Genomic DNA, 24,008 nt, shown 5'->3' with positions numbered 1-24,008 from the left:
AAACTAATACAAATACCATGTTCTGTTTTCCAATGACCAGTGTGGAAATCATTGACACACTGCGAGTGCTTCCATCGAAGTTCAGTTTAGACTGCCACAACATAAACTACTTTTTTCTTAAAAAAGTATCTTGTGCAATTGGTCCACTACTTGAAACATTATTTAATGAGTGTCTGAAACTTGGCGTATTTCCAAAGCGCCTGAAAATAGCCAAAATTGTGCCTTTTTTTAAAAGCGGAGATCGTAGCAAACCCACAAACTACAGACCAATCTCGCTTCTTCCAGCCATTGGCAAACTGTTTGAAAAACTTTTATATAAAAGAATTTATACGTTTTTGAGCAAAAACAACATGTTTTCAAAAAATCAATTTGGTTTTCGAAGCAATTTAAGTACTGTTGACGCCATAGCATCCTTAACTGAAGTAATTAGAGCAAACTGGTTTAAATCAAAAAACTTAACTAAATGCACTTTTATTGATCTAAAAAAAGCTTTTGATACAGTGAACCATGAGCTACTGCTGAAAAAGTGTGAGCACTATGGACTCCGAGGAACGATACTGAAAATGCTTGAATCCTATCAGAAAGACTGACTCCAATATATTAAAATAGAAAAAGTTGAATCTGAAAAGAAAAAAGTTAAATGTGGAGTCCCGCAAGGATCAATTCTCGGTCCACTGCTTTTCATTATCTACTTAAATGACATTCCAACTCTGAAGTCAATAGGAAACCAAACTATACTTTACGCTGACGATACAATTGTTTCTAATAAAGGTAATATTGAGACTGTAGGAAAAAATCACGATGCCGCACTAGCCGCAGTTGCCAATTGGTTTCATAAAAACAAACTGACAATTAGCACAACAAAAACAAAACACATGGTGTTTGGAAAAGGACGCAATCTAAAACAGCTCAAAACAACAATTAACCGAGCAGAAATTGGACAAACCAGCACTTTTAGGTATCTAGGATTAATAATAGACGACCAGTTGAAATTCAAAGATCATATTAGCTACGTCAAAGAGAAGCTTTTAAAATGTTGTTCCCTTTTTTACCGATTACGCCTGATTTTTACGAGAACACAGCTTCTTAAAATTTTTAAAATTTATGTCAAACCGATAGTACAATACGGAATTTTGATCTACGGATCTACTAGCGAAAATTTTTTAAAACCAATCAACATATTAATTAAAAGAATTTTAAAAATAATTTTCCGGAAGCGTAAGTACGAGTCAATCGAGCGAATACGAGTTCACAACTTGATAAGCAACGCTTCAGAGTTACATGCTTTTGAAGTACTCAAACTACTTGTAAAACTAATAAAAAAGCAACCGCTAAGTGAAGTTTTTTCAACCATAATAGCGGACCCGGACCTTAATGATATCATGAAAAAGAGAAATCGTGGACAGTTTGTAAAAATTAACAGACAAAGATTCGATAGTAATTCCTTGAAATGTAGAGTTGCTTAAAGAAAAATGCTTAAAGTGGCATTGAATTATAACAACTCTTTTATTGAGGATGTCAGAACAATGAAAGAGGCAAACATAAAAGAATTTTGCCATACATTTTTGAATCTTTATATAACTGGTAACCAGGACCTGCTGGACAAACTCTTTCATGCTCATTAGAGCAAAATTTTTGATAGCTACAAACACAGTTTCTTCTAGTTAATCTCTATTGGAAAGGACAACTTTTCATTTTTAAACACTCTTTTTATTGTTATTATTACAACTAAAATTGCACAACTCTTCCGTGAGGCGCCTGAAAACAAACCAGATAGGTTTAATGGCGACCTTGTAGTGTCACAAATTGTAACCGATTGTATTTGTACAATGTATGTATTTTCTTGCTAATATTTTATGACTACGGCACTGCGAACAATTTATTGTTATTATTATATCAAAATTCAGACTCTTAAGATTAACACAAATATTTGTCAAATTTATTGAATTTGGCAAGATCTCTCCCTACTTTTTCCTTTGCGCTGCCTTGGTTGTCTGCATCGTTACTTGCAAAAAATAGGATTACTTGTAGGGATAGGGTACTCTAGAGCTACCTGTTTGCGAAACGCTATTTGAAATTTTGATTATTTTTGTTTTGATGTTTCTTGCATCAAAAATCTGACTTCAAAACTTAAATGTGATATCAATTTTTATGATAGGCAGATTTTTCCATAAGACAAAACGGCACCGTCATAAAAATAATTGAAGGAAAATCGGATGTAGAAAATAGTTGATCACACAATCTTACTGTTTTTTTAAGTTCCCAATTCAATTTTTTGTTTTGGATATTTGGAAAACAAACTACTCAAAATTCTCAAGTGTATATCCGAACTCTATTGATGTGTAAATCAGTACTATGACTACATCTTAAGAAAAATAGTTTTACATTGAGTCCATATAGTTCGCCTTGATTGGTCTTAACCTCTCTGTGATCTCGGAGACGGAGAAGGTCCCAGAGACCCTGTTATACGTTATTTTAGCGGATAGAATTGTAATAGTGTGGCGAATACACTATCCCACAATTATATTGGAATCGGGAAGCGAATACGGAATTTAGTGAGCGTGGCCAAATTTACTTAGTGGAATTGCGGAGCAAATCCAAGCTAGACTTTGGCGAGCGTAAAGTGGAAGCGTTTGCAGAGCAACTTGATTTCAGAATGATAAACTAGATTATGATTACTTATAATAAAATATTATGAACAAAGTATGAAATAATTTAGTAGACTAGCGGGAATATATTTATACGTGAATAATAAAAAGTCATAACCTTAGTTATGATGTATTTATGATTTTTTATATAAGATAGAGGATAGATTGATAATTAAGTACACATACAAATTTCGATATATATATATATATATATATATATATATATAGGTAATCATATGTATCACATTTCCCCCGTGACAAAAATTGAAATGTATTTACAATTTTAAAATGAAACAACACCAAGGATCAAGAAGTTAAAAGATAACTCAAGACAGGTTGGAAATACGTCGCAAGTGCTCAATTTAACTGACAATAAGAATGAACTTGTGTATATGCAAAGCATATGTAAAGAATTATTGAAATGAGAAATAAGAGTGACCATTACAGCACATTGAATTGGAAAATCCGAATAAAGGTGAATTTTCAGGGCATCTACAGTGTGAAATGAAAATATATAATTGGACAAGTTGAGAAGCATAAATTAAATTGCACACACGAATATGAGTGGATTCGTAGAGCGAGCATATGAATTAAATTAACATTGGAATAGAACAACAAATTGAATAAATTAAATTGAAAATTGGAATTACAGAGCAAATACATAAGTGAATAACTGAATTGTAGTTTGTTTCAGTTTTCAAAGTTTGAATGTTTTCATTATATTTTTGATTCTCTGCATCCCACACCGACATTTCCCGTTCTTGCTCATACTCGAAATATCTAATTCCGCGATCCGATGGTGAAACTTGCCCCAATTGTAGATCAGGTCGAGGTGGTGACGGGATTCTTGATTGTTCGGCGTTTTGAATAAGGGCTACTACTGAATTTTCTGGTTTTGGGGCTTTCTTGTCTTTTTTATTTTTTCGCTTCTTTGGTTTAGCTGAACTTGACGAAGCCAAGGAACTTGTTGGGGATATATCTGCATCCGTGAATCCATAAAATTGAGGTCGGTTGCGCTTGCGGCCTTTTGTTTGATCGTCCTGTGCGGGGGATATATGTGTCGATTCTGAGACTTGTGAAGCGGGTACAGGTGGAGACGGTACAATCGAAATCAATGGTTGATCTGGAGCTGGCACATTTTCGTGAAAGTCATCAGAGATAACATTATGACGTCTTTTGAGCAGAGATAACATTAAGACGTCTTTTGTCGGTTTTCGTACCATCAGCGCACGCGGTACATTATGGACGACACTACCAATGTAGTATCTCGTTGACGATGTCTGATTTTTATCTCGCCCCTCTTTTGTTTTTTAAGATCATTGCTGTGTTTTGCGATTTTAAATTCCGTTGTTTTCTCGTAAGGGGCAGGGCGTCGTTGGGCATATACCCACAAATTTGTGGATCTTTCGGCTTTTGTCCCAAATTTGGTGAGATCACTACCCCGAACCTTTACTGGAGATCTGCCAGGCTCGTTGATAATCGTTGTCGTTGGTGACGACTTCGTAACAAAAGATCCAGGCTTAAGTACTTCAAACAGACCTGCCAACTGTCTTTCTGCTCGTTTTTTGTTTGGTAGTTTTCGTGCCAGCTTGACTTTAAGGGACTGTTCCGTTCTCGGTATGGGATCCGTAATTTGCGGGTGTGTAATGAAGCGAGACTCTTTGTTGTCCGATTCCCGGAAGCGCTGACCTGCATCTAAAGAGGCCTGACACATCTTCTGTTCAATTGCGATATCGCTTCTGTTAGCACTGAGCCACCCAGCTTCATCCAGCAAGTCATCCGCAGAAACCGTTTCAGCATCTAAAAAGTGATTAACAATTTTTTCATAAGTTAGATTTAAACTTGATGGGAGTGTGCTAATATTCCTTAGGGAGTATTTGCGGGGCGGCCGAAATGAGCTTCAAAAGGTGTTATCTTTGTTGTTTTCTGTTTAGTTAGTCGTAAATCAGAGACTATTTGTTTAATCGCTTTAGATGTTGAAAACGTATCTTTATTTTCAGCTTTCATGCAGGATAAACGTCTTTTAATTGTTTGGATCATTCGCTCCACCAATCCAATAGCTCTATGATCACCGACCGGAGCGTCGAGAATGTTGAGATTATTTTCATTACAGTAGTTTGTAACTTGTTTACCTACAAGACAAGTTGCTTAGTCTAAACGTATCGTTCGCGGGATTCCATGAGTATATGCATAATCACGAAGAAATTTTACTACAATTACCCCATTAGCATTGTCGAATATTCTAATTGTCGGATATTTGGAATAGCGGCCACTACATGTTAAAAAAAAATCTTTATCTTTATCATTAATTATCGGACCCCCAAAATCAATCTGTTTTTCTTCGTTTGGTTCTTGACAAGCATTATGTGGATGCCATTTAGACTTTGGTATGATAGGTTTTAAGTTCTTACCAATATCTGTGCATGGGACGCAATCGGATGTCTTTGCTAAAATTTCCCTATGCATATAGGGCCACCATGCGTTTTGGGAGAGAGAGATCATCCCCCAACTACCAGGGTGCGTCATGTGTATGGATTCGAGCACCGCCTCCTTAATAGAATTCGGGATGGCCACGCGTTGATCAACACACAGACACGTGTAGATCCTTCCAGAATGAGTGGATGTACGTGCTCACTTCTTTGCAGCGGGCCTCATCATCCTGTAGGACACAGTCGCGGATCTCTTTCAACACCGGGTCCTTACTAGTAAGGACCGCCAGGAAAGATTTAGTGAAAAGCTGGTTGAGGTTTTTTTCAAAGATCACCTCCCGAGATAGCTCGATGTCGTATTCCTCGGGTGATGATTGATGCTTGAACGTTACTGGGTCCGGCTCTTGTAGATGAGATGGGGGTAGATTGAGTGCGGAAGGTCACTCTCGGGGTTTGTGGTGAAATGGGAGGATTACTTTGCGATGCTTTTTTTGCTGACATTTTGATATGGAGTATTTGCTGTGTAGAATTAGCTATTAAATGGCAATTAGAATTTTGCGACTGGATTCGCGATGCGAGTGTAGTGTCAGATTTGAGTCAGTGATTTGCGTGGCAATTAAAGCGAGAAATGAATTTTCGATTGTAATTATTTGCTTGAGCTCGAGTAGTGAATGAGTTATTTGAGGCATTTGAATTATGCGTGCTACATTTAGCAGGTTTGAAAGATTGGACGTGCGTCTTGTGTACTTGTGATTTGTATTTATTGTTTATGTGCCGCTTATGGAAAGGAATTTTATTTGAGTGGCTAAATAAAGATGTAATTGCGTCGCGAATACGGGAAATTGTTGCTACCATAAATTCCTCATCATATTGATTGACGCTTTTTGCTTTTTGATTTGGTTGGCGCGAAATATAATCAACTAAACCCATTCTAGTGCCAGGAATAGGTTCGATATTAAAATTGAAAGGTAACAGGCGATCGATCCATCGGGTTAATCTACTATTATAATATTTATTTGAACGGTGAGATTTTAAGACTGAAAGAAGTGCTCTGTGATCTGTCAATACAGTAAATTTCTTCCCAAAAAGATAATATTTAAAATATTCAATTGCCCAAACCACCCCAAGTAACTACAGTTCATTTATACTATAACGTTCTTCATTGCTATTAAGGAATCGGGACGCAAAAGCTACCGTTTTCCACCCTTCACAATCCAATTGCTCAAGTGCGGCGCCTAAACCTTGACGAGATGCGTCCAATTTGATTCGCGTTTCCAGTGTCGGGTTAAAATGAGTTTTTTCTGTAGCATTCGCAATAACGGTTTTTATATGCTCGAAAAGTGTTTGATGATTTTCATTCCAAATAAATTTTTCGTTTATCCTTAATAATGGCCGAAGAGGATGACAAAAATGATCGTAATTGTTTCAGTGTTTTTGGAGCTTTGATTTCCGCAATTGCTGCTGTTTTAGATTATATGGGTTTAACACCGCTTTGTGAAAATGTGAAACCAAGCCAATTTATCTGATGTTTTGCAAAGTGACATTTGCTTAAGTTAATTCTGAGATTATCGGCCTCAAGTTTTCTCAAACAATCGTAAACGTATTTGAGGTGCGATTCCTTACTACTTTTGCTAACTACAATTATGTCGTCAAGAAAACAATATGTGTTAGACAAACCAACCAATGTGTAATCCATCGCCTTTTGAAACTCCGCTGGCATATCTGTAAGACCATAAAATCCCGTTTTAAAACGATACGTACCTGTTGCGTCACCACAAATGATATTGAAATTACAATGACGTGCGGTATCTGGATGCAAGTTTAGTTGACTATATGCGTACTTTAAGTCGATCGTTGAGAAATAAACGTTTTCGCCCTGATTAGAATCGTTAATATGCTGCGAATTTGAATCGATAAGGCTATCTATGTTTGGCATTTGGTATTTATTTTTATGCATTGATTTGTTTAAAATTTTTGAATCGAGAGCTAACTTTACAGACTTGTCCTTCTTTACTGTAATTACGATAGGGGAAATAAAATTTTTATCAGAACATTCTTGTAACTTTTCAATATGTCCTTGTTGAGAGAGTTTTTTCAATTTTGTCCAACAGATTTATAGGAACGCGACGGCATTTTGGTGTAATGGGGTGTAATTTTTATGAAATTTTGAACGAACAATATGTATTTTGGACTTACCGATTCTGGAGATTAAATCAGGAAAATCAGTTGCAATTTGTGTTTTGATTGGACAGTATTCTTGTTCTACCTGATTAATTGTCGTTTGATTATCTGACTGTTGGATTGATAGTCCGAGTACAGAAAACAAATCTCTACCTAACTGTGGGCGATGGCCATCCGTCACGACTTGAATTTCTATCGGATTCGCGTACCAATTGTTACTTTGAATTGAAGTTTGAAGAGTGCCTAGCGTATGAATAGGTTCGTTGGAGAAATTTTTCAATTGTTTAGGATTCGCCTTGCGTATCCACTTTGAATTTGGGTCTTGGGAAACAATTGAAGTTGCCAATGATTCGTTTACTATTGTGCACACGCTGCCCGAATCCACCAAAACATTTGTTGCTGTATTTCCGATCGTTACGGGGAGATTGATTGCCTCCACTAAAGTTGTGAATTCCGTTGAAGATACTGTAGCCACGCAATTATCTTCATCCGATGAATAATTCGATTCCAAGTCAGGATCAAAATCAAACGAAATTTCATTAACGTCTTCAGCTTGATCGTCTTTTTCGACATTATTAACCCGTGGCCTAGGTTTTGGGTACGAATTAGGGTTTTTTGGTTTCCGACAGACTTTTGCGAAATGATTATCAATACCGCAATTATTGCATTTCTTTCCTCGAGCGTGACATCTATTGCGATGCTCAGGAGTCCAGTTCATTCCACAGAAATGACAAGTTGTGGGCTTTTTCCGTGCCGTAGTGTTCAAGGTAGAAAAAGGAGTAGCATTTGCGATGCGCATCCGCTGCACTTGATTGACGGTTGAATTGAGTTCATTTTTAATTGCATTCATTTTGAGCTGGTTGAGGGTACCCATTTCGATGTTAATTGCTAATTCCAATGCTTTGTCAGGTTCTACCGTTTCTTTTAGGAGTTCTTTTTGGATATCTTCATTCTGCATATTTGCGATAAAAACATCTCTGATGATCGTATCCCCTTTTTCTCCTAGATCGCAATTTTCCAAAAGTTCTTTGAGATGACCATAAAATTTCTCAATTGGTTCTCCCTTTTACTGTTTTCGTGTAAGAAAGAGATATCGATCGAAAGTGATGTTGTGAATTGGGATGAAAGTTGTATTCAAGACATCCCAAAGTTTTCTTGTTGAAATTTCATCCAGAAAAACAGTCGAGTTTTTCGAATTGAATATCCTCCGCCCTTCTGTTCCCAGACTCAAGTACATCAATGACGATGCTTTTCGATCGCAGAGTTTCCACGGTTTGTCTCCGCATAATATGCCTACCGCTATAATGCGTTGACAATTAATTTTCCATGCTGTTTTTGCCTGTTCATTACGGGTGCGTCGATCTCGCTCCGATTGTGCTGTCGGATTTTCAACTGCGTCCTCATAGGTTGGTTCAAGAGGTTGAACTACGTTTTCGGGGGGATCAGCTAATAGTAGATCCACTTCAATTCCATCCCGAGCAAGGATTGCAAGTTTGAGCTGTGTCCTCCAATGTTCCCATCGCAGTGGAGGCTCAAGAGTTGCCTTTTCCCAGAAAGGCTGTATTCCGAGTGGAGATTTGCCACTGTCCTTTAATGCTGACTGCGCCATGTTATACGTTATTTTAGCGGATAGAATTGTAATAGTGTGGCGAATACACTATCCCACAATTATATTGGAATCGAATACGGAATTTAGTGAGCGTGGCTAAATTTAATTAGTGGAATTGCGGAGCAAATCCAAGCTAGACTTTGGCGAGCGTAAAGTAGAAGCGTTTGCAGAGCAACTTGAATTCAGAATGATAAACTAGATTATGATTACTTATAATAAAATATTATGAATAAAGTATGAAATAATTTAGTAGACTAGCGGGAATATATTTATACGTGAATAATAAAAAGTCATAACCTTAGTTATGATATATTTATGATTTTTTATATAAGATAGAGGATAGATTGATAATTAATTACACATACAAATTTCGATATATATATATATATATAGGTAATCATATGTATCACAGACCCATCCCGGTAATCACCTACCTGCTATCTTAGTGGCATCTAAAAACCAAACGACATTTACAATCTTCCTGGCCGCTTAACAGGGGACCTTGAAAGCGAGGATTTTGCTTGAAACGTTAAACGAGACTATAAACTTTGCAGAAAAGACCACCGATCATAGAATGGTCTCGTTTTGATTAGGATTTCGTTTTCATTGCTGCTTCGCACGTGGTGTAGGGGACGAGAGTTGACAAGGCAGTCAGCTTTGCAGACAATTAGTTCACAAATATCTATGAGTTTATTTGGATCAGGTAATAGCGGTTGGTTGGTCACAATTGCACCATTTTCCTTAAAGATTCCTGTACCGAGCTCCAAGTACCAATCAGTGGTGGGTACATCCAAATTGCAACAGCTCATCAGTACAGATTCATTCACTGATTCATGTCAATTTTTTTTACTTGCCAGACGTGCGTTCATACTGATTTTTACAATTGTCAGACTTGCGCCAATTCTGATTTTTTCCCATCCGTAAATTTAAATTTATTTGAATTTAGTTGTTTGGCTGCAAATGAAATCTTGTGCAGCAATAACGTGTACATTTATATGAGAACTAATAGAGTTACATTAATTGGGTTATCATTGAGAAATTGTTGCAAGGCCTAAGCATCCTTGATTATTGTCATTGTTTGAATATTGTGCATGTTTTTTGAACCATTCGAAAATAAAAATTACTGCAAAACATATTTTACAAATTCACGTTTAATACATGTATAAATTGTTCACAATAACTTTTCCAGTATAGTTTAAACCGGTGAAAATTATAGTATAAAAATTATGTTCAGAGAAAAGTAAAAAAACATTGAAATAGTACTGCGCCCTATCATAGACGAGTATTCGGCTAAAATATTTGTTTATTCCTTTTACTTCACGCAATCTAGAACAAAAACTATCAAAAGGCATGTGAATAACTGACAATCTCTAATGGTGAACAAATACGGTGGGTTTTTGCCGTTATAAAATTATCATGCAACCGATAATCAAAGTAAAATTTCTGCAGCTTTGATTTAGCTGAAAAATAAATGTAGATAATTGGTTGCTGTTTGGATCTATACTAAGGTGCGTGGACGTTTTTATGGGGGGGGGGGGGTTTAATCTCCGATATTGATGTTTTTTCAAAACTTCAGAAACTTCTACTGTTTCAATTAAATCGGACAATTTTGTATCAACAGCGTTTGAAAGACCCGCAAACATTTGTTATGCCGTAAATTCTTTTCTTTAGTTATAGCATTTTTAGATAAATTCAATGCTTAATGCTGTTTTTCATAGGATACCCATGCTGCTAATTGAATCAAATTTGCCAATTGATAGGATATTATCGCAAAATAATAAGTTATGCATGATATGCAATTATGCATTTTCCATTTAATTAATGCAATATTTACTAGAGTCTAAACTTTATAAAAAAAAACTGCGACTGATATTTGAATGAAACCAGTTTATAAAAAATTTGCGCGGTGAGTGAGAAAATATTTTTTCTTACTTTTAATTTCTAAATGATTATATCTGTGTCTAAAAAATGTGTCCTGGAAAAGTGACAATTGGAAAAAATTTGAAAGCTAACCTTTGAACCTACAATTTTTGAAAATATTGGATATTATTTTTATGCTGCGCTTCGATATCCGATTTTATTTTGTCAAGTATTGTTAAATTGTTAAATTGTTTCATTGAACTCAGAAATTGACTGTGTGCTTTCGTCAGAACAAATACAAAAATGCTGTATCAAATTTTTTAGATTCTGTAAGAAGAGTTTAAGTTAGTTTTTGCGTTAACAAAAATTTGCCCGAATTTTTAACCACTGGCATTTTGTACACATTGTTTCTATTTTCGCTCAGATGAATTTACTATCGTAATTTTTATGCTTCAGAAACTGAGTGACATTGCCTCTGACATCAATTTAAATTCAAGTAACTGCAAAAAAATACTTTTTTTCTGCGAGTTTCACTAGGAATTGTTCTTGCTGCATTGAAAATTTATCACTTCTTTCGAAAAAAAAGTTCTGTATTTTCTCCATTATTTCAAAGAAATTCTTTCTTTCAGCCTCCCAGAACTCTTCTTTTATCGCTATGTTATGATATTTTACTTTTTAATAACTGTTTTATTATATGATATATAAAAATAGAATGTGAAACCTTATAGTTTGACCAACCATTATTATATCGTATGACGACGACAAATTCTTGCTTTATACCACGCGTTTCAATTTGGCGTCCGAGTTTCTCATTAATTGAACCTTAACCATTTAAAATTTGATTCATTTGTTTTTGTTTGATTGATTTGTTGCCTTTCGAATATCATTTCCAAATCAAAAGTAATTTCAAAAGAACTAACTTAGCACTAGCTCAAAGAATAACAAACATAAAATAGGTTTTTTTTCGTTGAATCATAACAGAATGAAGATCAAATACCAACTCATCCGTCAAAAGGTGGTTGAATATCAAGCATTTGTTGAATTCAGTACTTGTCTTTGTCCAAATTGGTTCTAGCAGGCTATGTTCAATTTACTTCCGGATTGCTTTGTTTCATTTCAGATTGCCTAAACACCTTTATGATTAGTTAATTTAGTATTAAAGAGAATTGTCTGAATTTTTATGATTTGTATGATTTGTTCGAAGTATCGAATTTAATAGAAGTAACCATAAGTGTACATAAACAAAGCAGACTTCAAACTTATTCTCATTTGATTTTTGTGTAGCTTTTAGTCCTTATCAAGAAATTGCGCACCGTTCGGTATTTTGACGTGAAAGAAATTTAGGAGCATGCAGCGTCTACGTCGACAAAATTGTCTTGATTGAAACCTAATCACTAAACAGGTGGAAACAATGTTAAATGTGTTTTAGCTATCAAGTTTATGCGACGGCAGAGCCCAGGAATCATATGTGCGTGCAAAACATTTCAATCAAAATAATGAGGACTATTTATGGTATAATATCCGAACGTAATTGAGGCGATCACAAATTTCAGAAGCGTATGTTTTTCTTGTAAGTCAGTTTTTTCTTGATGTCATAAAACTAGTTGACTATTCGCGTATTATTGTCTAAACTGTGTGAATTGGTATCCAAAACAAAGGAAGGTTTTTTCATGTATGAGTTCTGACATTCGAATAAAAATAGGCTAAAACCCCCGCCTTTCGGATGTCACCTTTATGTCTTTAGCTACCAAGAAGATGTTGCCGGAATTTCTCGGTTTTAGATTTACCGAGGCTTTTTGTTAGTGAGTCAGCTGGTTGTTTGTCTGTAGAAACGTACTCTAACTTCAGCTCACCTCTCTCGCACAAACCTCTAAAATAATATACTTAGATTGCAAAATGCTTAGTTTTACTATGGTGAGAAGTTTGCTTACTTAGTGCGATACAGGCTTGCTTATCGGCAAACAAATTAGGTCTGCTTGGTAGAGGATAGTTGAGGTCAGCTAAAATAACCTTCAAGTGCACAATTCCTTGAACAGCTGAATTACATGCGTAATCTTTATCCTCCACTAAAGATTAGCAATACTGTTTTGGATCTTACTTGCCAAACTAATTGAGCCAGAAGTGAAGCACATTTTAAAACAAAGGCCCTGTGTGCTTTTACGATGGCTGTCAATGTTCCCAGTCCAGTCAGAGTCGCCATAACAAGCCAAAATGTCATCCACTGATGTGGCTTCCCTGAAAGATAGATTTAGATGTTTTGTGCCTCTTAAAAATGTTAGTACATGTTTAGCAGCAATCCAATGTCATTTTTGACATTTCAAGGAAAGAACTTAAATCAAGCACCACCTGTGAAAGATCTGGTCGTATTGATAGTGCTAAATAATTAAGGCTCCCAACAAGACTGCGATAAGTTGTTTTATCCATATCAGTTTTATCAGACTGTGCAAATTTTGCGAACTTTTGTTTTTCTGCAAGAGGTGTCGATAAACTTTTGCAGTCGCTCATTCCAAATTTTATCAGGAATTATCAATGAAATTTTCCTGACAAAGTTCAACTATCACATCAGAAAACTCAAATTTTTTTCCCAAAAACCATTTGAGATCAAAACAATCACTAATAATGAAAGTGCTTAACATCTTTCCATCAAATCATTGTTAAAAATCGGTTTCCGGACTACAGAACATAATAACATTTACCCAATTGCAAGTCATTGCAAAAGTGTTATTCCATTTTTTGCTGAAAAAACAAGAATCATGCATACATGCTTCAACCCCTATTGTTTCCAATTGTTCTATAAGAATAAAGAAGCAATTTCTTCTTGATTGTTTCAAACAGTAAATGCTTTTATTCAATTTACAAACTAATGGATTAACATCCGGGTCAAGTTTTTCAAAACCTTTGGGTTGATGCATGTATAAACTTTCCTCAATTGGTGCATTTAAGTACGCTGTCTTGATGTCCATTTGTTTGAGAATGCCTTCTAAATTTGCCACTATTTGAATTTTGATTCCTATGGTACTCAGTCGAGTAGTTAGTGAGTTTGTGTCTTTATAGTCAATACCTTGTAGTTGACTATAATGTTTTGCCACAAAACGTGCTTTCTGTTTAGTGACATTACCATCACTATCACATTTGTTAGCAAAAAGCCATTCGCTCCCAATTTCGTTCACATCTTCCGGAAGAGGAACTAACTCCCAAACGTGGTTTTCAATTAACAAATTGTATTCTTGTTGCATTCGAGTTAAAAATTTCTACTTAGGGATCTTCCGAAGAAGAATGTTGAATGAGATCGTTTTTGGCTTCACAAAACATCACATCCTCGTGGAATGTCACATTCCGAGTTTTTGTAATTTTTTAACTTGCTTGTTCGTCTGTATTTCCTATAGTAAACGTTTTGCTGTTATTTTAAAATCCCAGAAAACATATTCCTGAGCACGATGGTCAAGTTTTCCCCGAAACTGTTTTTCATTGTAGCTAAAGGCCTTCCAGCCAAAAACCTGAACAAAAGAAACGTTTGGTTTGGATCCATACATTTTTTCGTAAAGTGTTTCTTCAATTGCAGAATGAAAACAGTAGTTTTTGATGCAAAAGGCGTAGTTCATCGAATAGATCCAGTATGCTTTTCCCAATCCTGCGTTATCCAAAGAACATCTTTGTCATGCCTTCACTAGTCCCCCTTTTTTTTCTCTACTTTGCCATTTTCCTGTGGCGTACAAGGTGCTGAATTTTCAGGTCAGCTTATTTTAACGACAAAACCTGGAAAATTGATTCGAGAAAAACTATTTTGCTCTGTCACTCACAAGTGTGCGAGGTGTACCCAAATCTGCGCGAAACTTGTTCAATGTAGAAAGAGTGCTATCTCGTGTTAATGTCTGATCGTTGTCTCCAAATTCCACTTTATTACCAGAAGTTTTTAATTTGCTCACTGAAATTATATTCCTTCCGTAGTCGGGACCAAAGAGTTTCTGACAACGTTATTTTTGCTCTACTTCCATTATCCTCATACACATAAAATTCAGCCCTACCATTTCCCTTGATTTTGGATAAAGAATTGTATGTACAGCCAACAAATCCCGAAAAATTTTCATCTGTTTTAGCAAAACAGTTGTCGTTCTTTCAACATGTAATTTGTACATCCTGAAGCAATTTTTTTATCAACTTCATTCGAAACTAAAACATTGTTCTTACCACTTCCATAAAGCAAAAGCCCTTTTCACAAGTTGAGTTCATTTCCCGAAGTAAATTAGCCGATTCATTCTTACTGGTACTATTTTTAAGTTTACGGCATTCGCTGCGGTGGTGGATGATCATTTTGCGAAGAGAACAATTTTTTTTCTTTTGTTTTCTTTTACGGCAATCACTTGCTAGGTGACCTAAGGGACCACAATTTTGACATTTCTTATTTCTTTTGTTAGAGTCTTTTGCCAAATAAAACGCTTCCTTATGACCCATTTTCCAAAAAAAATTACATGTCAATTTTGGTTTCTGTCTAGTACTGTCAAAGAAAGTACACTCCGGATTCTCAACAATGCTAAGTTTTCTTTTGTCAATTCCATAAAATTCACTGAACCTTTTTCTAATAAAATTCAGATTTTGTTCATCCTTACTGAATTTGCATACTGTTACCAAGTTTTGAAAATCGACTCTGAGACCTTTCGGAATAATAGAAATAAGCATGGGCTTCTTGACTTGCTCATCAACTTCCCTTATATTAATTTGCAACTCTTTAGCCTGTGTGATATGATCAATGACTCTTTCATTTGCTATGGTTTCAAAATTGGTCGTTTTTCAATCAATTGCTGTAGACGAAACCGTTCACAACTTTTATATCTATCACACATTACGGCCCACGCCTTTGGACCATTCTCTGTGTAAGGTCTCAAAAACATTGCAGAACGTTTTTAAAGTGGTTTTATGATCTTACACCAAACACGCGTCTTTAATTTATCAAATCTTTCCCGAGCTTGCTGTTTTTTTTTCTAAGTTTAGTTTAATTGGAAGCATTAGTGTTTCTCAAACTCAGTTTCTTCACAATGCCCTTTTAAAAAATTTTGAACATTTTTGCTTCAAATTGATTTGAAAAATAAACCAAGTTCTCTTCTTTTCCAGTGTAATAAAAACTTTTACTTCTACACGACTGATCACACATTTTTAAATGTTGCACTGTGTAAAGAAAATTGCATTGTTATGTTAATGTTTCAGAGGACTATTGCAATGGTTAGGACATGTTCCGAAAAATATTTTTTATTTGCAGATTGTACATCGGAATCAAAAAACAGTAAGTTAGAATTTGTTGGAGGGAATTGTGTCTTCTATTTTTTAAAGATCCCTTTAAATTGTGTGGCTTTAAGCCCGAAAAGGCGAACACTGCTTTCATTAAAAAATGATTTTCATGTATCAAAAAATTGTTAGAATACTGCGAAATCTGTCAATACTCAACAAAAACTATCTGTATGAATACTCCAAGAATTGCTTGTATCCGGAATGAATAGCTGGCAATAATATTCTGACAATTGATTGTTTATATTAAAAAGTTGTCAATATGAAAAAACATCTTTTTATCCGCAACTTCAGTGTCCAATATATTCCGTGAATGCAACAAATACTGTTTATATACTGTCGACGTGATATCAGATTTGCATGGTCTTTGGTAGAAGGTCTTCTCGTTTTTCATGTTTCTAAATATTGTCATTACAAAAATCTGTCACAAAAAGTTTTGATATATATCTTTAAACCAATATCTTCGATACCTTCAATTTGCAGCTTCAAGTTCGACTTTCAATACTTTGTATGCTGCAGAATACAATGTTGGCAGAAAACCTTCAATTAAAAGTTGGCAGAATATCGGTCAAAAATTTTTGCTTCAGATTCAAAAAAATCGCGCAGGCAAAAGATCAAAAATGCGCGTTACTTTTGTCCTTTGTGATGATTACTCGTAAGGATTTTAATTTGCTGGGCTCATATCCTATCAACATTATGCGACGGTAGGGCCCAGGAATCTTATGTGCCTGCAAAACATTTCTATCTTAATTATAATGATTATTTATGGTATATAATATCCAAACATAATTGAGGCGGTCATTAAAATCAGAAGCACATGTTTTTCTTCTAAGTCACTGATTTCTTGATGTCATGAAACTGGTTGACTCTTCGTGGATTATTGTTGAAACTGTGTGAACTTGTATCCAAAACAAACGGATGTTTTTTTGATGTATGACTTCTGACGTTCTTCTTGGGAGACGATTCATCTAACAAACTGAAGACAATTTCCTAAAATTAATCTTCGCTCTAATCGAAAAAACTCCAAAGGCAACTTTGCCAAGAATCACAACATTACCTGATTGCTGTGATAAATTTTAAGTACCCGGGTCAACGATCATACAACTTTCTTTGATTTCGTACTAGGTCATATATGATTCTTAGTAATCATACTAGGTCATCTATGATTTGTATGAAATCTTGGTAGTCATACAAGGACCATATATGATTTCCTAGAAATCATACAAGAATCATGCAAAAAAATTCAAAGACTAAAAATTGTATAATTTTGATTTTCCATTGAAGTTGAAAAAATTTCTTGGATTTCATACAAGGTCATATATGACACATAATACATTGACTGGTGCCACAAATTCCCGTATAATGTAGTCAGAGGACCTATTAAATTATTATATCGCATTTGCAATCCACATTTGATTCTTTGTGTGCGCTAAAAGAATAACTTTGTGGTTTAAACGTGTTCAGAAAAAGAATTTGACGTGATATGCATTTTTTTTCTTGATTAATTTTTTTTATAAATGAGCATTTATACGTATAAACTGGCTTCATTGTATGTCAAAGGTTTTGTTATTTGTTTGGACTTACTCTTTTATTTTGTGCCCAACTTGCAATTGATATTGTACGTTAGGGTCTTCTGGCGGATCACAATGTGATGCCGGGATATCATATATGTGATTCTCTACCGAACAAGGCGGCTCGTTAATGTGCGTTCGCACATGATGTTCCGACCCGAGCTCATCTACATTTTTGACTAAAATGTCAACCAAATCAAGAGATAACAAAAATAGATGTTTGAGTTTAAAACAATCGTTACACATTCTATCTACTAATTGAATTACTAATGCCATGCTTCATTACAGCACCAACGTGACCTGACATTGAAGAGACTAGAAAAAAAATAGCACCAACAAAATTTTGGCGGCAAAAAATGAATATCTAAATTTAAAAGCACCTGGTAACAACGTCAAAATGCAGTCAGATAAAACCTTAACTACACAAGTTTACCTTTTACTAACTATACAGCAGATGAAAAGTTTTCTTAACGAGACTAGGTAACAAGCCGACAAAAAGAACGAACAGTGAGGCGAAACTTAAAAATTAATCAACATTTTTTGCACCAAGAAAATTCAAAAATCTTAAAAAACATTGGTTTTTAATAAAAAAATCCTTGATAAATTACTAAAAAGTCATTACAAAACCAAAAGCACCCGTCTGTGGTCAGACTATGCCATAGAAACAAACTAAAGAGAAACTCAAAAAATTACAAACGATTTGCGAAAACACAAACCTTTGCTACCATTAAAATCAATACCTATCATCTGAATATGTATTTTTAATTCAGTTGTTATTTCTGCTATTTCAGTTGAAGGATTTATACTGAAAGATTAAATAGGTTTACTTGGGCCACATTTAAAAACCATTGGGATCTGTTATTACGCGATTGTTCTGAAGGAAGAGAAAAAGAAACGCAAAAAATGGCCATTCAATAAACGTTCAGAAAAACGAAACAACAGTGGCACATAATATCAATATATATGTTATTTCTTGAAATACACGAAATTCGATGGGACATCTGATTGATGAATAGAAGTTAAATTTGACGAAAGGAACCTATTCGCTATATACTGAATGTTTCGAGCAACATCATTCATTCAGTCCTCAATTACAAGCCTATGAGATCTGTGAGCAATTTACGGCTACCTAAAGAACAAAAACAGCGAATTCAGGAAAAAAAATTGAGCGACAAAAGGGTCGAAGGCATTAAAAAAATGAACTTTTCACTAAACACTCTTCAATTTTAAATTAATTTTTCAGGAGCAATGGGAAAACCTTTTTTATCAATATAATTTCAAAAAATCAACAAATATAAACAAATACATTAGACGCACGAAAATTGCGGGAAAACACGTATTATCAACGCCATTAAATTCATTAGCCTTCAACGGAAGCCAGTATATACAATAAATGATGCCTCGAGGGGACAATAAGTTTTTTTGCCAATCGTATTTCATCAATAAGACCTTACAACAAGTTAATGACTATGAAAACAACAACAGAGAGAGGCAAAAACCACAAATTCAGTAGAAAAGTGCCTGAAGAAAATGTCGAAGCAACTCAAATCATAAGCTCTTCCCTGAAAACTTTATTTATGATCCGTTGAACTTCTTCCCTAAACCAATAGGGACTCTCAGCAGTAAGATGATGTGATAAGATTTCAAAAGGATCGAAAAACAAAATAAAGTACCCAAAAAAATATGAATTCTCGTGGCATTGATGTTTTAAAACTAATAGGTAGAAGATAAAACCGCTAACCAGATTAATTTTGGCTATAGTAGAACGGAAATGGATTCTGTTAGAACCAACAATGACCAAGAGTATTCACGAAAAAAAATTAGGAATGGTTGAATTTCAAAAAAGTTTCGAAAAATTATTTTTAAACCCTTAACAGCCAGTAAACTCAATCTTTCATCGGAGCTCAATGACGATGCTCAGATATAACCCATAGGGAGGAAAATGATGTCTGTCATGCATAGATAGTTAAAAAGACATCACAATAAGTCTTATGACAGAAAACAATAACAAAAACAGCAAAAACTAAAATTCAGTAGAAAAATGCGAGAAGAAAGTGTCGAAGACAATTAAACCATTAGCTATTCTCTGAAAACTTTCTCTGTAATCCACTGAACGTCCTCTCTAAGCCAATTGGATTACAATAATCTTTGGATAATGTGATAAAGAGTTCAAAAGTGACCAATAATTCAAAAAATCCAAAAAAAAAATTTAAAAAAATTGAAATCTTTGTCATTGAAGTCATATAACCAATAGCTAGAAGATAAAACAGCTAAACAGAATATTTTTAGTCGCAGTAAAAAGCAAGTGGGTCCAGTCAATACTGAAACTCACTAACAGTTCAAGAAAAATTTAGGAATTGTTATTGTTCAAATAAAATTTTCGAAAAATGATTTTTATTTTAACAGACATTAAATTCAATAGCTTTCAACGGAAGTCAATAAAAACGCTCAAAGATGCCCCGGTGGCAGTACATTTATGTTTGTCATGCATAGGTATTCATTATGAGATCACAGTAAGTATAATGACTATTAAAACAACAAAAAAAAACAGGAGAAAACCAAAAAATCAGTAGAAAAGTGCAAGAAGAACGTGTCGAAGCCATTTAAACCATAAATTTTTGTTTAAAATTTTTATTGGTCATCCACAGAACATCGTTTTTAAGCTAATGGGAACTGTCAATATTTGGATAATGTGATAAGATTTCAAAAGTAACCAATAATACGTAAAAATCCAAAAAAAATTTTAAAAAATTGAAATTTTTTGTCATTGAAGTCATATAACCAATAGATAGAAGATAAAACCGCTAACCAGTTTAATTTTGGTTGCAGTAGGAAGGAAGAGGGTGCTCTCACCCCTGGACTGACTTACAATTCACTATAATAAGATTATGATTCTTTAATATTCAAAAAAAAATTCGAAAAATTATTTTTTAAGTCTTAACAGCCATTAGCCGCCCCCTCAATGAAATAGACATGTTCACTTAATGCTCATTATGGAACATATTGCACTGTTAGTCAATGAATCCCTACCATAGGACTCCAAAAAAAATAGTAAAACTTCAAAAAGAAATTCAAAATTTCATTCAAAATTACGAAAACTCAGAATCGAAGCCAAAAAAAACATGAGCAATTCCTTGAAAACGACGTTTTTTGTTCATTGCGCTTCATTCGACTATAAAGGAGTTTTGTCATTAATAGAACGTCGATATAAAATGTGACTTGTCTCTAGGTGACTTAAAAAAGCAAAAAAGAGAAAAGTTTTATTAAAAAAAGGGCTCTCAATTAGAGTTCGATTTTTTTTTGATAGTGAACTTCCCTATGAGACCAGAACTAGTCTTTCTATCGCCTTGCATTCAACTTTTACGAACTCAAAATTTATTCTTTTTATAGAAATTTGAATTAATGTTTTCGTAAAAAAGATCTTAGTTTGAAGAAAATTGTACTAAAAGTGAACAATCATGCTAAAGATCCCATTGTTCACACAAAACTTCAATCCTCGATAACTCCTCGAAAAAAACGAAATTCAAAAAAATCTTTTTACTTTTGAATTCTACGCTGGACCAGCTTTTTAATGATACCACTCACATTTCTCTACGACGAATATATCGATCGGCCAAAATTCACTGAACAAAAAAAAACCCATTTGAGTATATAGTTCCTTCCCCCACAAGTGGGGTCGGAACAATAAAAACAAAAAACATAAATGGTTAAAGATTTTCAAAAAATAGATGTATGATTCTTGGTATTCGTACTAGGATCATATATGATTTCTTAGTAATCATACAAGGATCATATATGATTTCTTTGGTTTCATACAAGGATCGTACTAAGAAATCAAGTATGGACAGTATGAAATCATCTATGATCCTTGTACGAAATCAAAGAAACTTCAACCCGGGTATTCTTTGCGGTGCCTACGAGTTTAGATACTTCACATACAAGATTCCTCGAGTACTTTTTGATGAGAAAGAACCCGACAGCTATTGACTCTGCTTCGTATTTATAATTACTTCGCTCAAAGTGAAGTAGGGATCCAAATAAAGATCTAGAGAGAGCTTGTTACGATGAGCCTCGTTCAGGTCTTGAAGAAAAGAAATAAGAGTGGAAATTTGATTGAATATTGAACATGAAGTGTAAAACGTTTCAAGAAAAAATACAGTAAAACTGAATTATCAACTACAATGGGTTGAAGATCAAAATTATTATTCCTTTCAACCCACCCAAACACAGATCTCTGGTTTTGGCGAAAACACAAGATACTAATGCTGGAAAGAAGGGAATTCGAGCATCAGGGCAGAAAGAAACAGTCTCAACCCGACCAGAATAAAGAGAAATTTATGAGCAGCTGCCGTTTGAACTAGTTTGCGTTAAAGAGTTTCGAAATAAACCTTTTTCAAATGATCGGAAGACTTGGATTGTTCAATAACTTGCTTTCTGACAACGGTTCCGTTACTTTAATGGTTGATTCCGAAAAAAACGATTAGAACCACAAAGAAACAAGAGTCAAGAATCGTCTGTCAGAATCAAGTAAGTCCTGCAGACTAGATAAAAAGGGCAGTTTAATGAGCGAAGCGCGTTGAAGCAACCAAAGGTACTTATTGCGTTGAGTGCCTACCTCAATGTTTCATTTGATTTGGTGCTTTACAAAGCATCATAAATAGCTCGCAAAAGTTGGAAGAAAAAAGTTGAAGCCAACTTTAGAGATATTACTGGTTGAATGAGTGAGAATATATGCATTATCTGATTCAATGTATGTTGACAAATATTTTTCTAAGCGGATGACAAAGCGAAGATATTACCAGCAACTATACACTCCGAACGGACTTGAACACATCTTTCAATCATCTTAAAAATTTATCCCAAAAAATTGGGGCGCTCGACAAACAGCCAATTTGGATACTGCTAAAGCACCAACAGGAGGGTGAATTTTTGGTACGGAGCCACAAGCTCGCAGAGTAGTGATGTGGCACTTTGACATCGCACAGACGCTTTTTTGACAACCATTTCTGCCAACTGAAACAACCAACTGAAACAAAAGAGCCTTCGATATCCTGGGACACAGAGAACGAGTTGATAGGTATACAAAGCTAATACCAACGAAATTACTTCAAAAAGAAGGGAAGATGTGATATGGTTTGCTGCATATATTGAAAAACTTTAAACGTTTTTCATTCGGTTTTCATAAAGGCCAAAAAGGACTAAATTTATCGGCTAAAAAATTGATTACGATGTTCGCTGTTTATGATTTTTATGATGTATTAAACCAATTTACAAATAACTTCCACCAGGACTCGACCCAAAAATTTTTATGACTATTATGTGAGAAAGTTTTAGCTTATCTCTAAAACCTCTTTGTATTTTTTGCTAAGATAAAAAATCAGTTCTCATTCGTACTGGGACAATCTGATCAGGTGTCTTCGGACAGGGGCGGTGTGATTAGAGGAGATTTCGGTCGTTGATAGACTGGGACGGTCTTATCGGATGACATTACGGTCTGGAACTGCCTGATCATTGGTCTCTTTGGCCGACCTTAACGTGGGTATGGCTCCATTTTACATGCCTCTTAAAAGTCTTGTGTTTAACCAGGTGAGGTTCTTGAGTTTGCCCTCAATGGCGACGGGACGTTCTATGTCAGCTATGACGACGGAGAACAATTTATGACGTCAGCTGTGAACAAGAAAGATGGACTTGTTCTCCGTGAAATTCATTCAGATAAAAGATCTGTCGGTCTTTTAAAAGCCTTCAATAACAATATCTTCATTGTATTTGTGGACGAATTGGACCAAAAAACAGATACTTATGTTTACCAACGAAAAATTGACCAAAACCATCGATCTGAGCAAAGACATATTCTCTGTTCATTTCGTTGCTCCGGACTATATGTTATACAGAAAATCCACTAAACGTAACGAGTTCGTGGTCGAGAAATTTGGATCCACGAAACGTCCGAAAAGTGTGTCGAAACTGATGATGACAACTACGCTTCCGGATCGGTTTGGGTTCCAAAGAAGTCCAGCGTGGAAAGTGCATCAGGCTATCTTGTCATTTCGACATTTATCGAGTGGGTTGATCTGAAAGTGTATGACTTCGACTTAGCGACCGTAAGAGACGGGGACGGGGTCACTAAACTTGAATCTGTAAAAATCTCTATCAGCTCGGAGAAAAGTGTGAACAAATTTACTTTTATTCTTCTTTGGGACCTGAAACAATTTTATGCAGATTGCGAATGAAACCGGAGATGAAAAGATTGCAGTTCTGAAACTAGAATGCAATTGAAATCAAAATTGCGGCATACAAATTTCTTCAATTGTATTTTGACAAGGTTCAATTATATTCCTTGATATGAAAAACAACAAAATGCTGAAGATATAGTAAAAGTTGTAAAAAATAGTAGAACTGGAAAGAGTTTAGATCAAAGATTGATTTTCAG

At 35.0% G+C, this 24,008-nt stretch overlaps 2 protein-coding genes across 2 annotated transcripts in view; both read left to right on the top strand.

Annotated features, from left to right (window-relative positions):
- Positions 1–24,002, top strand: part of LOC142345631 (uncharacterized) — a 55,291-nt gene extending 31,289 nt beyond the window's left edge. The window contains exon 6 of the mRNA XM_075397788.1: positions 23,165–24,002. Coding sequence (XP_075253903.1) covers positions 23,165–23,481 — 317 coding nt within the window. The 3' untranslated portion in view covers positions 23,482–24,002. The remainder of the gene's footprint in view (positions 1–23,164) is intronic.
- LOC142345630 (vacuolar protein sorting-associated protein 33B-like) overlaps positions 1–24,008 on the top strand; it is a 227,883-nt gene that overhangs the window by 30,877 nt on the left and 172,998 nt on the right. The window lies entirely within an intron of this gene.

The sequence above is a fragment of the Convolutriloba macropyga genome, chromosome 9, assembly GCF_964194025.1.
Source record: "Convolutriloba macropyga chromosome 9, txConMacr16.3, whole genome shotgun sequence".
Taxonomy (NCBI): Eukaryota; Metazoa; Xenacoelomorpha; order Acoela; family Convolutidae; genus Convolutriloba; species Convolutriloba macropyga.
This window is presented reverse-complemented; position numbering and strand designations above follow the sequence as displayed.